The 16,306-nt window shown below is 35.5% G+C and overlaps 1 protein-coding gene across 1 annotated transcript; it reads right to left on the bottom strand.

The window, feature by feature from the left end:
* Window positions 1–6,543: 6,543 nt before the first annotated feature.
* On the bottom strand, window positions 6,544–7,479 carry LOC136320594 (olfactory receptor 51A7-like). Its single transcript, XM_066253751.1, has one exon. The coding sequence runs from the start codon at window positions 7,477–7,479 to the stop codon at window positions 6,544–6,546; it is 936 nt and encodes a 311-aa protein (XP_066109848.1).
* Between the last annotated feature and the right edge of the window lie 8,827 nt (window positions 7,480–16,306).

Genomic DNA, 16,306 nt, shown 5'->3' on the forward strand with positions numbered 1-16,306 from the left:
TAGCAAAGGGGAGAAATTGCCAGTAACATAAATTAGATTTAAGAAGGAAAGGTATTTGGGTTCATCTCATTCTCAGGCATTCTGGTTACCGAGGCAGTTTCAATTAAATTATAAGAGCAGGAAGAAGAGAATAATTTTCTCCTAAACTCATCAAAAAGTTTTCAAAAACCACTACAATTCAAAACCAAATTAATTATGTATATTATTCCAACATTCAAAACAATTCCAAGGACTCCTGTATATGTGAAAAGCACACTAAGAGCATATTGTTCCATCTGGACAACTTAATTATCTGCCTAAAAACAGTAATTCTTAGGCCAAAAATAAATGATAATAATTTTACTTTTGCTTTCAGTTGAACAAAATCATTTATTTCTATGGTCTAATTTCCTAGATACCACAATAAATATTTTTATTTTGACCTGGTAAATGAAGAAGTTACAGATGTGTGCAAAAGTATATACATAGAAATTTGTGATTTAAAACTCTAGGAAATTCTGACACATTCATTTCAGTTTTTAGTAACCTCTAGAAGAGCCCATGACTTCGATCTTAGACATTGCTGAGCTTAGAGAAGGAAAAGGCCTGCCCAGCAGCTAAGAAAGGCCAGTGGAGATAAACTAGGAAACAGGAAGGAAGAGAGCATCCCACAACCATGGAGATTCTGACCCTGCAATCAACCGGTGCAGAGTAGAAATCCCATACCACACCCTAATCTAACCAAACAAACTTTCCTCATTAGTTCTTACTAATATCAATGGCTCTTTAATTAGTTCTTTGGAAGACCTTTCTCAAAGTTTTTGGTTATTTTTTAGATCCACAACTATTCACAATTCATAAGTTTTAAAACATCTGGAAAAACACCTAAAATTATTTTTCCATAAGTTTGGTGACAAAACTTATTGTCAGCAAAGAGTAACATGAACAGATATGTATATATTTATGGTCATTATTTATTCAATATTGAGTAAATAGTCAAACATTTCACTTTAGAAACGTAGCTATGCTTTAGTGCAGGGTAGTGCCTCAAAGGTGGTAGTGTCTTTTTGAAGTTTGAGAAATTATAAATTCCAAGGGTTTCAGATAAAAAATTATAGAAAAGTGCAGTCATTTTACCGGTTTTGTGATGGTCAATGTATAATGCAGTTTGCAATGTACATGTTAATCTTTTATTACTCTAAATATCCTTTTCACATCCGACTCAAAATGCAACTCACCTGTTCAATACAAAAACATTTTCTGTTGTAATTGCTAATACAACATGATTTTTTTCTTTGTTATATTTCAAGGAATGTTTTTGATATATTTGTAAATGGCACATATATACATATATAACTATATATATTATATATTATTAAAATTTTGTGAATATATTGAGACACTGAGAAAAGTGTTAAAAAGATAATAATTATTCATAATCTTACTATTGAGAGATGATATGATATATAACCTAATCTTTTCTAGTACACCAATATATTATAAACTAGAATATCTTCTTTATTTGTTTGATTTTTTTTGTTAAATCATATTTTATATCAGATTTTACTTCCTCTAGGAAGTTTTCTTTTGATTCTCCACTAAAATTGGCAAGTTGTCATTCTTTTATTTGTGCTTTTTTTCCCTACATGTGCTTATACTTACCATACTTTACTTGGTGAATTTATTTGTTTACTTTTTACTTTACTACTAGACTGTTAGCTCCTTGATAGTAGGCTGATGTTTTATGTTTCATTTAATCCTTAACAGCTAATGCCGTGCTTATTAATATCACTTAGTGGTTGATGCTGTGTTGCCTAGGTGGATAATATTTAATATAATTTATGTATCATGGCTTATGTTATCATTTCTTATTATTTAACATTTCAATAGTTTATGGTATTTTTATCATAAGAAATAACCCTTAATATATATTCTTATAAATACATATTTGATTATATCTCTGATTCTGTTCTCAGATTTCAAGAATATGAATTATTAAATTTCGAAGGAGGCAAAATGACAGTTCATTTAGTGAAGTGAATGAGGTTGTAAACTCTGGAAACCTACTACATAGGTTTAAATTCAAGATCCTAACACTTTATATTTTTGTCCTTGGAAATGTTGCTTAACTTTTCATAAGTTTATTTTATTAATCCACAAAACAGAGGGATGTAATGAGATCTAACTTCCCATATTCTTGCAAAAGTTAATGGAGTTAATACATGTAAATTTTAAAAATATATATTGAATTTTGGGGAGGTGACATTGGTTAATAAAATTATACAGTTTCAGGTGCACAACTCTACAATATACCATCTATATACTGCATTGTGTGTTCATGACCCAAGTCAAGTCTCCTTTCATCACCATCTATTACAACCCCGCCCCCCTCTACCTCTCCCCACCTCTTTCCCTCCTGTAACTTCCACATTGTGGTCTGTGTTTATAAGTTTTCTTTTTCTTTGCTTAATCTCTTCATCTTTTTCACCCAGCCCTCCAGCCTCCGTTCTCGGGCTAATTTGTAGCTCAATATCTGGTATCTGCTAAGCACTGAGTATATATCCTATGTTATTATCTTCTAAATTATAGTTATTTAAATGTTATTTATATACCTAATTGCTTTTCAATAAAAAATACTTAACACTTTATTCTTGCCTTTCTATTTTTGTCATTTTCTTAGAAAATTGTTCCCAGAGATTACTTTATTTATTTATGTTTAAGTAAATTTCAAAATTAGTTTTTATATTTAATTTTTAATTTACATATTTTAGTTTATTATTGTGTGTGTGTGAATAAGCAATAACACACAAATATTGTTTTTAAAAATAGGTTGTAATTTTTTCTACTATTTTCAGTAGTGTTCTGATATTCCTTAACTATATATTATTTTCTTTCTTTATTGGAGTGGAGGAGAGAGACAGAGAGAAGGACAGATAGGGACAGACAGGGAGGGAGATGAGAAGCATCAATTCTTCACTGTGGCACCTTAGTTGTTCATTGATTGCTTTCTCATATGTGCCTTGATGGGGGGGGGGCTCCAGTAGACTGAGTGACCCCTTGCTCAAGCCAGCAACCCCATGCTCAAGCCGGCGACCTTGGGTTTCGAACCTGGGTCCTCTGTGTCACAGGCCGATGCTTTATCCATAGCGCCACCACCTGAACAGGCTATTTTCATACAATGTATGGTATATTGCAGTGTGTTTATTCTCTGTTGTTTTTTTTTTAATTAATTTGTTAGACAAACTACTCACAATTTTATACTGTTTAAAAATGTCACTATCATATGAAATTTTATTATAGTTTCTATTATTTATCTTATATTCTCTAGTTTACACTTGTAAATCTAGTTTTAGAATTATTTTGGGAAATTCTCAAGAAATGTTACTGGAAGTTTAATTAAAAATGCATTAAACCTTTATTATAATTAAGAAAAATAAATAAATTTTAGCCTATTCACTATTCTGATCCAGAAATAACCATTTATTGACATCTTATGCCTTGGCCTGTTTCTGGCTGGTAGATTTGGATTTCTGAGTCAAGGGCAAAAACCAAAAGAAGGCTAAGTATTCTTTCATGTTATTTTCATGATGACCTACTTACTCACTTTTCCTTGTGCTTACACACAAGACATAAAATATTTTTCAGAGTAGCTGTTTTGACTTAAAATTTATAGTTACTCCTTATTTATTTTGGTAATAAGTTTTCTATCATTCTAGATTTTCTGAGTGCTTATAATTTATCATCATATTCTGGATCATCAAAGGCCTTTTATTTTGTTGCAGCTATGATTGGCTTTCTTTCCCCTACACAAGTTGAGAAGTGTGTCATTTATATACACTGTAAAAGTACTGGACATATGCCAACAAATTTGATGTGTAGAGTTCTTTTGAGAAAACAGAATGTGAGCAAGAGAGACAGACATGTAAACTAATGATTACAGCATAATTGAAAACAACCTGGGAAGAGGCACAAAAAGTTGTCCTTCCTTTCCTGGATTAGGCTGTGAGTTTAGACAGGGTCAGCTTTGAACAATAAGAAATCAGTTGAACTTACCAGGGGACACAAAATATATAATAATATTTATTCATCAGAGAACTTCTTCAAAATAATTCTTTAAAACATAAATAATATTAATTATTTGTGATTTCACCTCAGGTAGTAAAACTTTGGTTGTTTTTTGTTGTTGTTGTTGTTTTTTAAAGAAGCAGAGAGAAAGAGACAGGAACATTGAACTGCTCATGTTTGTACCCTGACCAGGGAATCAAACTGCCAACCTCCACGCTCTGGGACAATGCTTCACCTAACCAAGCTATTAGGCCAGGGCAAGTGGTGGGATTCAGCTAGTTTGTGCCGGTTTGGAAGAACTGATACCTAATTTTTTGTTGAGTTAGGCAAACCTGTTGTTAAAATGGCACTTGTAATCAGGGTTCTCCCTAAGGTGGATGCCTGGGCAGCAACACAATGTGGAAATCACAAATTTATATTCCTTCCTCTTTTTTAACGTTCATCTGTGCAACAGTAATATTGTGCCTGTAGTAATGTTCATTCAGTCCATATGTGAAAAAAATTGCAGAGGATGCTAATCAAGAAGCAATATGGAAATATCTTTAACAGGTTTATTGTTTTTTGTCAGGTATTATTTAATATTTTTTCATTAATATTTTAAAACTGATAACATAATCTAGTTTTGTGTACCTCTTTTATTGGTCTTATTTAAGTATTAAATGCATGAAATAATAAACTACCTTTTGGTATATTGTCTTTTTATACTGAAAATGGTCATTAAGGCAGAGAATTGTTTATTAAATTATTTGAATACCACCACTGGTCAGGGCTTAATTTTTGTTTAAATTTATTGATTGATTTCTAGAAAGACAGAGAGAGGAAAGGAGAGAGAGGAGAGGGGGAAGAGAAGCATTCATTTTTTTTGTTCCATTCAGTCATGCATTCATTGGTTGCTTCCCATGTGTGCCCTGACCAAGGATGGAATCCTCAAACTTGTTGGTTTGGGACAATGCTCTTAACCAACTGAGTTAACTGGCCAGGGCAAAGCTTTAAATTTATTATCCATAGTTTTCTCCCCATTAACAGTACAAAATTTTTACAGGTTAGTTGACTTATTCTAAATTTTATGTTTTTTACCTTTGTCTCTACAAAGTACTTACAAATAACAGATGGAAAAGAAACAAATGAATGTTATAGAAAATAATTTGAGATAGCCAATCATTTTTAGTTTGCTATTTATCTTTTAAAAATGGAACATATATGCATGAATATGATTTCATATCACTTAATATATGGTCATATTTTCTGCTAGCTTAAAATGATTTCCAGCTTGTTTAGTGTAATTGCAAATATCTTAATTCAAAACCAAGTATCTAAACAGAAATGAGAGCCATTATTTTAGAACATGTATTTTAGAGTAATTGATAACATCAATGCTTTAAAATTTTCTATGCTATTAGCTTTCCTATTTCTCTCCTATAGTGAAATAGTCCCTCTGTTCTCCTTTTAATAACTATAACTTTTTGGAACCCTACTGTAAAAAATAAAAAAGGTCTGTCTTAAAGAGAGTTTATTCTCATAACTCAAGGCTAAAGGAATTATAAATTAAAGAGAATCATTGGTCATTCATTTTTGATTATTAAGGAAAGAGCAAAGGGAGAAAAATCTTAAATCAACTCATAGTTAACAACAGAATTCTTCCACTTGAACGAGAGATCAAGAATTTTCATTAAATTGACTGAAGACTCCTCAACAAATACAGCATGTCTGAAGGCTGCCTGAAAGAAAATCAGTGAATTGATTGGGGTAACATCTTTTACCTTCTAGCTCCTTTAATATTCATTCTCTATAATGGGACAAATCTTTACATCCTTGTATATTTTATTATTATGCTATACACAGTGTAACTAAACTTTCACATCAGTGTACTGATTCATGATTTTAATAATATTGCAAACACACTTGTCTGTACTTGTTTCAGTTCCAAGTTCACAGACCTCAGTGCCCAGTCTATATGTTGAACTGACTGTAAGTATGATTAAAAAACATAAGAATGAATTATCTGTAATACTTATTTAGAAAGGTATTATTTTATTCTCTGTTCCTGGCTGGATCTACTTCACTTTTTCTCATACATTTATCTTATTTTATTTTATTCATTTATTTTATTTATTTTAATGAGAGAGAGAGACAGAGAGAGAAAGAGAGAGGTATAGGGACAGGCAGAAAGAAAGGGAGAGAGATGAGGAGCATCAATTCTTCACTGTGGCACCTTCATTGTTCATTGATTGGTTCTCATTTATGCCTTGACTGGGAGGCTCCAGCGGAGCAAGTGACCCCTTGCTTAAGCCAGTGACCTTGGGCTTCAAACCCCCTTTGGGCTCAAGCCAGTGACCATAGGGTCATGTCTAGTATCCCATGCTCAAGCTAGTGACTCCACGCTCAAGTCAGATGAGCCCACATTCAAGCTGGTGACCTCGAGGTTTCAAACCTGAGTCCTCGGAATCCCAGGCTGATGCTCTACCCACTGCACCACTGTCTTGTCAGGCTCCCATACCTTTATTTTAGACCTAATTTCCCCAGAATCTTCTCACGAATTTGCCTTGTCTTCAGACAGTATACAGTGGGGTTCATCAGAGGTGGCACTAGCAAGAAAATGTCAGCAGTGAGGATCGTGACACTTGGAGACTTGTGCTTGCCAAAACGGTGCATTAAGGCCAAAGCAGTGATGGGCACGTAGAAGATGAGCACGGCACAGATGTGTGAGACACAGGTGTTGAGGGCCTTGAGCCGTTCCTTATGGGATCCAATTCCCATCACGGTCTTCAGGATGAATATGTAGGACACAGCAATGAACACACTGTCTGACATCATACAGAAGGCAATAAAAAAACCATAGAAAAAGTCAACTGTGTTGTCAGAGCAGGCCAGGTTCATGACATCCTGATGGAGACAATAGGAGTGAGAAAGCAGGCTTTTTTTACAATATGTTAAGCTTTTGAGAGTGAAAGGAAATGGGAGCATTAAGAGCATGCTTTTAATGAAAAGCACCATGCACAGCTTTACAACTCTGGCATTGGTGAGGATAGAGCTGTATCTCAGAGGGTTGCGTATGGCCAAAAAGCGGTCAAAAGACATAACCATGAGCACTGAGGACTCCATATCTGCGAATTCATGGATAAAGAATTCTTGAGCAAAGCAGGCATTTGGGGAAATCTCAGTAGCATTGAAAACAAAGGTCGTCAACATGGTGGGAAGGGATGTGAGAGACAGGCCCAGGTCAGAGATTGCTAACATGAAAAGGAAATAGTACATGGGTACATGGAGTGAGGGTTCCGTCTTGATCACAAAGAGGATGACACAATTGCCAAGGATGGCCACCAGATACATGAGGCAGATGGGAATAGAGATCCATACATGAACATGCTCCAGTCCTGGGATTCCAACCAGGGAGAAGGTGGTGATTTCAGTGTTAGAGAAATTGAGAGTGTTCATGACACATCAGTTGGAAAAAATTTATGCCCAGATCTGAAAGGACTCTTTCAACACAAGTCTATTATACTCATCATCCTCCTTTCAGCAGTTTTGTCTGAGACATAAACAAAGAAAATACCATTTTGAGAGATTTCTCATATTAGAGAATAAAAGAATAAAATATTTCTTCTAAACAAACAATTAATAATAGAGATAATGTTAATTGACAAAGACAGCCAAAAATGTAAGTACTGTCTTGATAAATCACACTTTTCTGCGAGGTCCTCAGAATAAAATACCCATGTAAGGAGCAGTGACCTGCAAAAAAAACCTCTTTTACTTTTAATTTGCCCTTCCCTATTCCCAACCCAGTGAAAAAGTTTTTATAGTCAGTTTAAACTACAGGGTAACTCTTTTTGCTTGGTCCAGCAGGCGTCCCCAAACTACGGCTGCAGGCCGCATGCGGCCCCCTGAGGCCATTTATCCGGCCCCCCACCGCACTTCCGGAAGGGCCACCTCTTTCATTGGTGGTCAGTGAGAGGAGCACTGTATGTGGCGGCCCTCCAACGGTCTGAGGTACAGTGAACTGGCCCTCTGTGTAAAATGTTTGGGGACCCCTGGTCCAGAGTAAGCCTAATATGTTTTTTTTTAAAAAAAGGAAAATGCAAGAATTAGATTTTAAGAGATCCAATAATAAGTGCTTTTTTCCATTTTTGGAGGTGTTTTGTTTTGTTTTGTTTTTTGCTAGAAACAATTTTCAGTCCAGGACTGAAGCTTCTAAAGGTAATTTTGCCCAATTTCCCACAGGAAGCAGTATAAAAAAAAGACAGAAAACAGGTCTTGTGAGCTTGACTGTCAACCTTCTCTCACAGAACAGTGAAAAATCCCATGTTTTTGTATGGAAGCAGAGTGACCTTAAAATTGACTAATCCATACCAGCGCTCTCCATCCTTGGGAGGAGAGAAGAGATCCTTGGACTTTCTCTACAGTCCAATATAGACTATCACTAAGTAGCTTAGTCATCTGGATTGTTGGTGATGAAGGAGATTGAAATTGAATCTATTTTTTTTTTCTGACACCATAAAATAGATTTTATAACTTTAGACCTTTTTTTTTTTTTTTTTTCCCCCTCCATAGACAAATGAGTTAACTGTGAACATTTAGAGGTTTCTCTTTATGGAATGAAGTTCATCATAGACAATGAGGTTCTATGATACAAAAAGTATATCTTTTGCCTAAAGAAAGTGAGAGTTTAAGTGAGAGGCTCAGCTTTGTTAGCAGACTCTTGGCAACAGTATTAAGAATCAGAAACATAGCTTTTCAATTAGTTCATCCTCTAGAATGAGACATAATAAATTGTCATTAAGGACCAATCATCTTCTAGGAACCTGAGCTGTCTTCCCAAAAGGATAAAGCAGTGGTTAAATCATAATCTGGGTACTGGCCACACCCTCACCTCTGAAATCCCCAACCAGAAGTATGCAGAGGTCCTTTAGAATAGTGTTACTAGATCTTTGCAACTCTAATTAGGTCAACTAATTAAAATGAGAAGACTGGTCCTCGAAGTCTTTATCCTGATCACTCCAAGCAGAGTTTATGTACCTCTAACTTATTTTTTTAGTGATAGGAGGGGAGACACAGAGCAGACTTCCATATGAACCCCAACTTGGATCCACCTGGTAACCCGTATTTGAGGCCAATGCTCTGCTCATCTGGGGCTGCTCACAACTGAGCTATTTTTAACACCTGAGGTGGAGGCTCCATGGAGCCATCCTCAGTGTCCAGCCAATGTGCTCAAAAAATCAATCAAGCTATGGGTGCAGGAAGAAAAGAGAGAGAAAGAGAGAGAAGGAGAAGGGGGAAGTGGGGAGAAGCAGATGGTCGCCTCTCCTGTGTGCACTGACTGAGAATCAAACCTGGGACTTCCACAAGGTTTGATGCTCCACCACTGAGCAAACCGGCTAGGACTATGTACTTCTATCTTAATTTGCATTCTAACTCTATTAGAGTACTGAAGTTATCCTGTGATTTGTTAATTTGTAAATACCTGTCTGCTTTTCACAGTAGTCAGTAAGTTCATTAAGATCAATTTATCCCTTAATGTTAATGATTTTGATAGTAGCAACACCAAGCACATTTCCTGACAAATAGGACACATTCAGGCTCTAGTAATTGAACCTTATTAAACTGAATTGATTTCCATTCTGAGACCGAATTCCAACATGTGTTGGAAAGAGAGAGGTATTTCCATACAACACCAAGCAATTGTTAGAACACCAACAGGATGTCATAAAATTATTCAACTCAATTCTGACACTATCCATTCTAAAAAAGCATCATATCCCATAGGTTAAGGGCTCAGTCTTATAAAATAAATCCCCTCCCCAACTTCAGATGCCAATCAAAAGTTCAGATTATCAACTCTTTCTGACCAATTGGCTATAAATTGGAGGGTTCCACCATCCCCTCCTTAAACTTCAGATGCCAGTCACAAGTCTAGGTTGTTACTTATACTTAGGACCAACTGGCTATGAACAGAGGAAGTTCCTACAACCCTCTCATTTGGTTTGATTTCTTTGTTAGAGCAGATTATGGAACTAAAGAAACCCAGTTACTCCCTAGATTATCAGTGTATTATGAAAGGACATAACTCAGGAACAGCCAGATATAAGAGATACACAGGGCAAGGTGTATGGCAAAGGTCCAGAGCTTCCATGCTTCTCTGAGTGTGCCACTCTCTTCCACATCTCCATGTGTTCAGCTTCATGTGTTTACCAACCTGATATTTCTCCAAACCCTGTCGTTTTGTTTTTTTGTGGATGCTTCTTTACATAGTCATGATGGATTAATCATTGGCCATTGGCAATTGATTCAACCTGTAGCCACTTTTTCTGCCCTGGAGGTCAGAGGTCAAGACTGGGACTGAAAGTTTCAATCTTCTAATCATGTAGTTAGTTCTCCTGGCAACCAACCCCCAATCTTAAGTGAGGTCCAAAAGCCACATAATTAACATGACAAAAGACACCTTTATTGCTCCCAGCACTTCAGAAATTCCAAGAGAGTTTTATGCTAGGAACAGGGAAGATCAAATGCATATATCTTGTTATAAATCACAATATCACGATGACAAATTCCTTTAACCCACAAAGCATTTTTTACCCCTAAATATTCCTCTGTCAAAATTAATCTTCTTTCAGCATGGATTTAACCCTCTGGCTTTGGGAGGACCAGAAACGGTGCTCGTTTCTTCTGTCTCTCTTCCTGATTCCCTGGGCCTTTTTTCAACCTCATTCAATATGCCATTGTCAAAGTAATTTTTAATGTCCTCCTTTTTACCCAGAGTGTTTGCAAAACTGGTTTATGTAGAAAATAAATTAGATAAACTTTTATTTAAATGTTTAATTATCAACATAAAGGCAGCAAAATTATAAATAGAAGAGTATTATGCATAGAATCTTTCATTTCTTTGGTATTTTCTTTCATGATTATAATAAAATCTATAGTTTTTAATGTAACTGATAATGACTAATAAGATAAGACCTCTAGAAACCTCTCTAGTAAGTTACAACCACTTTTCATTTTTGCTGCTTGTAAGAAATTGCAACAGTCTTCTTGTCTCAGGACTGCTATAATTGCTTATTTCCTTGGCTCTAACTGCTCCTTCTCCAAAATCACATCCCTTGGGAGGACTTTCATGCTCACTCTAACTGCCTCAGTCACCCTCTATTCTATTATTTTTATTTTTTTTAAATAGTTCTTATATAACATTTACTTACTATAAGTAGGCAAATGCACTTGCATAACTAACTTTGCTTTATTCACCCCTGGCATGAGGACTTATAAGACCTTTAATATCATACCTTGAGGCCCCAAATTTGGATTTTTGTAGCTTGATCTCTGAAGCTCTTTGCAAGGCATGACTTTGCTCCTTTGGGCTCCAGAACTACCTACAGAGCCAGCAGCCCCCTAAGTTGAGTGTACTGTCTGATAAATTGTACTCTTCGTATCACTGATAAATAATACCCCCGTATGATCAAAGACAGCCTTTGTGTTCTACAGGCCTGTGCTGAAACTGGACTTGATAAATATTTAATTGTATATTACCTATTATTCTTACCTTACAATCCCACTTGCTCAATTACTGAGTCAGCCAACCATTGAAAGTTCAGTTGCTTCCACCAATCAGAAAACAAATGATATAAGTTTATGGTCTTGTTTCCCCTAGTAACTCATCTATCTCTTTAATCATCACTTCCTTGAAACTTTTCCCTTTATAAGCCATGCTCAAATTCTTCCATTCAGAAATACATTCTCAGTTCATACCGAGGGCTACATTTCTGGGTTTGCAAATTAGTACTTGAATAAAAACTCTTTAAAATTTTAGATTTTTGTTTACAGACATATATTATCTCAACAATATTGGTTAGATAAAATAAGTAAATAAATAGATGATCTTTATTAAGATACCATCAGGATATTTTTTGTTAATGTAACAAAATATTTTCTATATTTTAAAAATACAATTTAGAAGGTCTTAAGACTGGCATTAATTTAAAAAATATTCTTTATAAAACATGAAAGTAATTCAATTTAAGTGCAATAAATAAAACATGTAAAACTAAAAAGGATAGCTCTTAACCTTTGTATATTGCATTATCTAATTAATAAATACATCACTTTATAGATAGATAAACAGGACACTTAATTTATTCTCAGATTCTAAGTTTTGGAAAAAAGACGATGGAAAGTAGAATGGATTGAAAGAGAAAATAGGGAAATGAGAGGGATAATTATTAACCTTCATTGTATTGTGCTGGTTGTTTATATTTGTTATTTTATTTAATAGACATGGTATTATTATTCCTGTTTCCCTAGTTTGAAAACCGAAACAGAGAGAGATTATGCTAATTATTAATTTCTTGAAAAAAAACCATATTGTTATGAACAGGCATATATTTTGAACTGATTTTAAGCTTTTCAATTATATTTTTTCTATCCTGTTTCAATTAATATGTTTAAAAAAGGAATAAATCCCAAGAAAATTGCATTATAATGGAGGATATATAAAAAATTAGTGAGGTAATAAGTAACATAAATGTCAAGAAAGGCTAAAACCTTAAACTTTATTACATTGCCAGTTCCAATACCTTATAAAGTTAGCTCTAGAGCTGTTTTAATCAACACAAGTCACTTTAATTTCATCCTTAAAAAGAAAAATCATATCAGAGGAGCGATAAATGGCCCGTAGAAATAATTGGTCGCCAAATCCAGTAAGCGGCACCAGCTGTGGAAGAGTAAAAGCAAAGGTACATGATCAATACCTGCTCAGCCAGATCCAGAGGTGAGGAAGGTAAGAGATGGCTCTGACTAGGTGAGAGGGGGGAAAAAAGGTAGATATTTTTAAAGGAGAAAATAAAGAATATTGGGAATAATTACTATGTGCAAACATTTACAATGTCTATATATTAGACAAATTTTACATGTAGATCCATTTTCAAAATGTTTGCTCTACTTTTTATGTGAACTTGAAAACAGATGTTTATCTGTGAAGCATCATAGACTTACTGATGAATAGAAAGTAGTAAAATAGCAGAATTACTTTTAGGATAATAGTTACTGTCAAGAAGGGCCCAATGTATTTGTTTTTCAAGAACAGTGTCTTATGTAGAAAAACTACTCAAATATTTCTTAAGTATATTGATTATCTTGAGGAAAAGGCCCAAATTTTATTACTAATAAGAATTAAAAGTTAGGGATATTCTCTCGGACAAATAATATCTTAAACTCTTTCTAGACATCATTTTATTGAATTCTCAGGGCAACCCTATGAAGCAAGCACTATTATATCTGCTTTATAAATTAGGGGGAAGAAAAGAAACAACTAGCAAAAGATAGAACTGAAATTCAAACCTAGGAGTGTCTTACTCTCCTGAGGAATGCCAAGCTCTATGCTATATTTCTTCTATATTACTTCCTTTCCAAATGCATATGACTTATTTGGTATAATTAGGTTGTTACCTGGTTTCTATTCTAAAGTTCTAATAACCTGTATTAATGTAAGAAACTTTCCAACCTGTGTGAATTTTTATGAGTTTATTTGAGCCAAACTGCTGACCATTTGGGAAGCAAAATCTCAATGGATTGAGAAAGTGCTCCAGAAAATGGCAGTTTTACTGTTTATTTTATATAGTAAATTGTAAAGCCAGAAGCCACGGACACTATCAAAGCAGCCTCCTGGCTCATGCAGGTTCGCATTGGATTCGGACAGTCGGTAAAGAAACAATGGAGCCAAAAACTGATAGGCCATTTTCTGTAATTCTAGCTTGCACCCGGCGGGCAAGTAAAAACACACACTGGGCTCTAAAACCCACTCACATTCAGTGCTCACAAAGCCACTGACTTATCCGAGTTTCCTAGAATCAAAGGTTTCTAGCTCACCAGCCTTATTCTCCTCAGTTCCCCATCTCCTTCCTTATCCCAGATACAAACTCTGCATAAACTGGCATCTCACTCAGCACTCCGCCATCTTGGCTGCTTCTCCTGGCCACATGGCCTCTTTCTGCTCTCTGCTCTGCTCCCTCTGCTCTCTCATGCTAATCATCCCAGGAACCAAGAGAGCAAACTCTCGTTCTGCCCCCATTTTATAGTGTAGATTCAAAACCTTTAATCCAATATACAAAATAGGGAAGTCTCTAATACAAAGTCACTTCTCTGAGGCATGATTGGATTGTACCACCCCACATCAAAAAGGGTGGGAAAGGCTTAGTCCCAAAACAAAGCCCCAGGCTTCAACAATCCTGCCTGCCCCCCAACACACATTAATATTACCTGGGCAACGGCCTCCACGTGGGCAGCGTTATCTTTAACAAAGTGAGCATAATACATTTTATCTGCCCAACATAAATCAAAGGAGAAGACATCAAGGGGTTACAGAAAACCCACTGGTGATAGATTAGGGAGCAGAAGAAAGCAAAGTGGGGAGATCTCTTGGATTAGAAAAATGCAAAAATATATATACTCAAACTTCTTTTATGTAGGCAGGCATAAGATAGTTAATAGTTAATTAACATGCTAATAATAATAATGAGGAGGGTTGTGTTTTCTGCTCTCCTGGGATGCCTGACCTGAGAGGGGCAGAAAAAGAAGATTACAATACATTTCAAAGGCACGTTATCAGGTACATTATTGTAGATGCAAAAAACGATAGGTTCAATTAAGGTAAGCATTAACATTTGTTAGAGAAAAAAACCCTTTCTAGGACATGAATACCCACCATAAACTGTTTTTAGTTAGAAAGCTTTAATTTGAGACCATCCTGTGTGGTTACTTTAAGTCTCCGAGTTTGCAAGGCCACCATGCAGTTAGAGGCGTATTAAGGTCATTGGAGGAAGAAATTACTGGGCCTCTTAAAAAAATAGAGGGAGACAGGGAAAATAAAAATACATACTAACCATATTTTTAAATAAATAAAAAATATTATGTACAGTTAATGTTAAAATTGCATATATAAAACCCAACTTGGTGTCATTAGAAAAAAGTGTCAAGTTGGGGTTTTGTGGGGCCCTTCAGAAGTCGGGGCCCAGGGTGCACCTGGTGTGCCTGCTGTTAAATCTACCTCTGCATGCGGGTCTCCCCTAAGCTTCTCAGGCTCAGCATGTGGCCCCTTTTTCATCCACACCTGAGATCATAATGTCATATCACTTTTCCTCACTTCCTAGACCAAAGCCCTTGGCTCTGATTTTAGTCTAGTGGCCGAGACTGTTATCCTTGTCCTGACTTCTGAACCTGGGATGCCTATCTTTCAATTTTTTGGTTAAGAAAATTTAGCCTTTCATCAGACTAGTTTTCCTATTTTTTAGATTCTGTCTTACATAGAGTTCTGACTTTATCTAACATTCAACCAGTTATGTAACTTTGCGTGAATAACTAGATGCTTTTTTGGCATCTATTTATTTTGCTAGTTATAGATAGGTGAAGTGAATAGTGACAACCAGTGGCTAAAAGAAGACTGAGTGAAGTTTTATTTTTGTAGCTTCCTCCCCAAATTTAAGTTAAACTGTCATCTTGTCTGGCAAGTATAATTCCAAGAAAAAGCTCTCCCTGTTCCCTTGTGGCAATTATATATATATATAATTGTTTTTAATTTAAGCCCCTCCTGCATCAAAATTATGGTGCTTTTAGTCAGCCTTATTTATTTATAGTCCTCTCTAAGTCCCAGTTCTTACAGTACACATATTTCAGACACACTTCAGGAGACAGAGACATATTATAAAAGCAATATTATGTTAGGGCTCTGCTGAACTTACCATTTCACCCAGAGAGAAAGAGAACTGACCTTAGGCAAAAGGCTTCTTAGCTTCAGTGTCTAGGATCTTTATTTATAGATCTCAGATTCCTTGAGCTGTCTCCTGACTTGCTCTCATGGGACACCAGTTCCTCCAGCTCTGCTACCCTCTTGAAACAAATTATTTCCCTGAGAAATTTCCTGGAAATTCCCAGAAGAGGGTCTGGTTCAGGACCATTGTTTTAATTCAGGCTGGGATGTTCCACAGACTGTGGAGACCTGAACATTACCAAAGAGAACTGGTTCTGCCCCAGAGAATTTATGATTAAAATATAATTTATATATATTATGATGCAGAAATCTGAAATGATCAGCTCCAGTGATTTTTATCTACATATGCAAAAAAGCAGCATTCAACCAGAGAAGTACTAAAGTTGCCGAATCTGATTACAAATGTGTCTGTTTTGGTTGTTACTTTTTCTTTGTGTACTTTGAAGCTTTCCTATTAATTGTATAAGCAGTAAGGTTGTTATGAGTTCTTTTATCTTTGCAAAATCTCTCCTT

Source organism: Saccopteryx bilineata, chromosome 1, assembly GCF_036850765.1.
Source record: "Saccopteryx bilineata isolate mSacBil1 chromosome 1, mSacBil1_pri_phased_curated, whole genome shotgun sequence".
Taxonomy (NCBI): domain Eukaryota; kingdom Metazoa; phylum Chordata; class Mammalia; order Chiroptera; family Emballonuridae; genus Saccopteryx; species Saccopteryx bilineata.

What these genes read in the sequence shown, in the direction of transcription:
- LOC136320594 (XM_066253751.1), bottom strand. Translation starts at nt 7,479, where the DNA reads ATGAACACTCTCAATTTCTCTAACACTGAAATCACCACCTTCTCCCTG.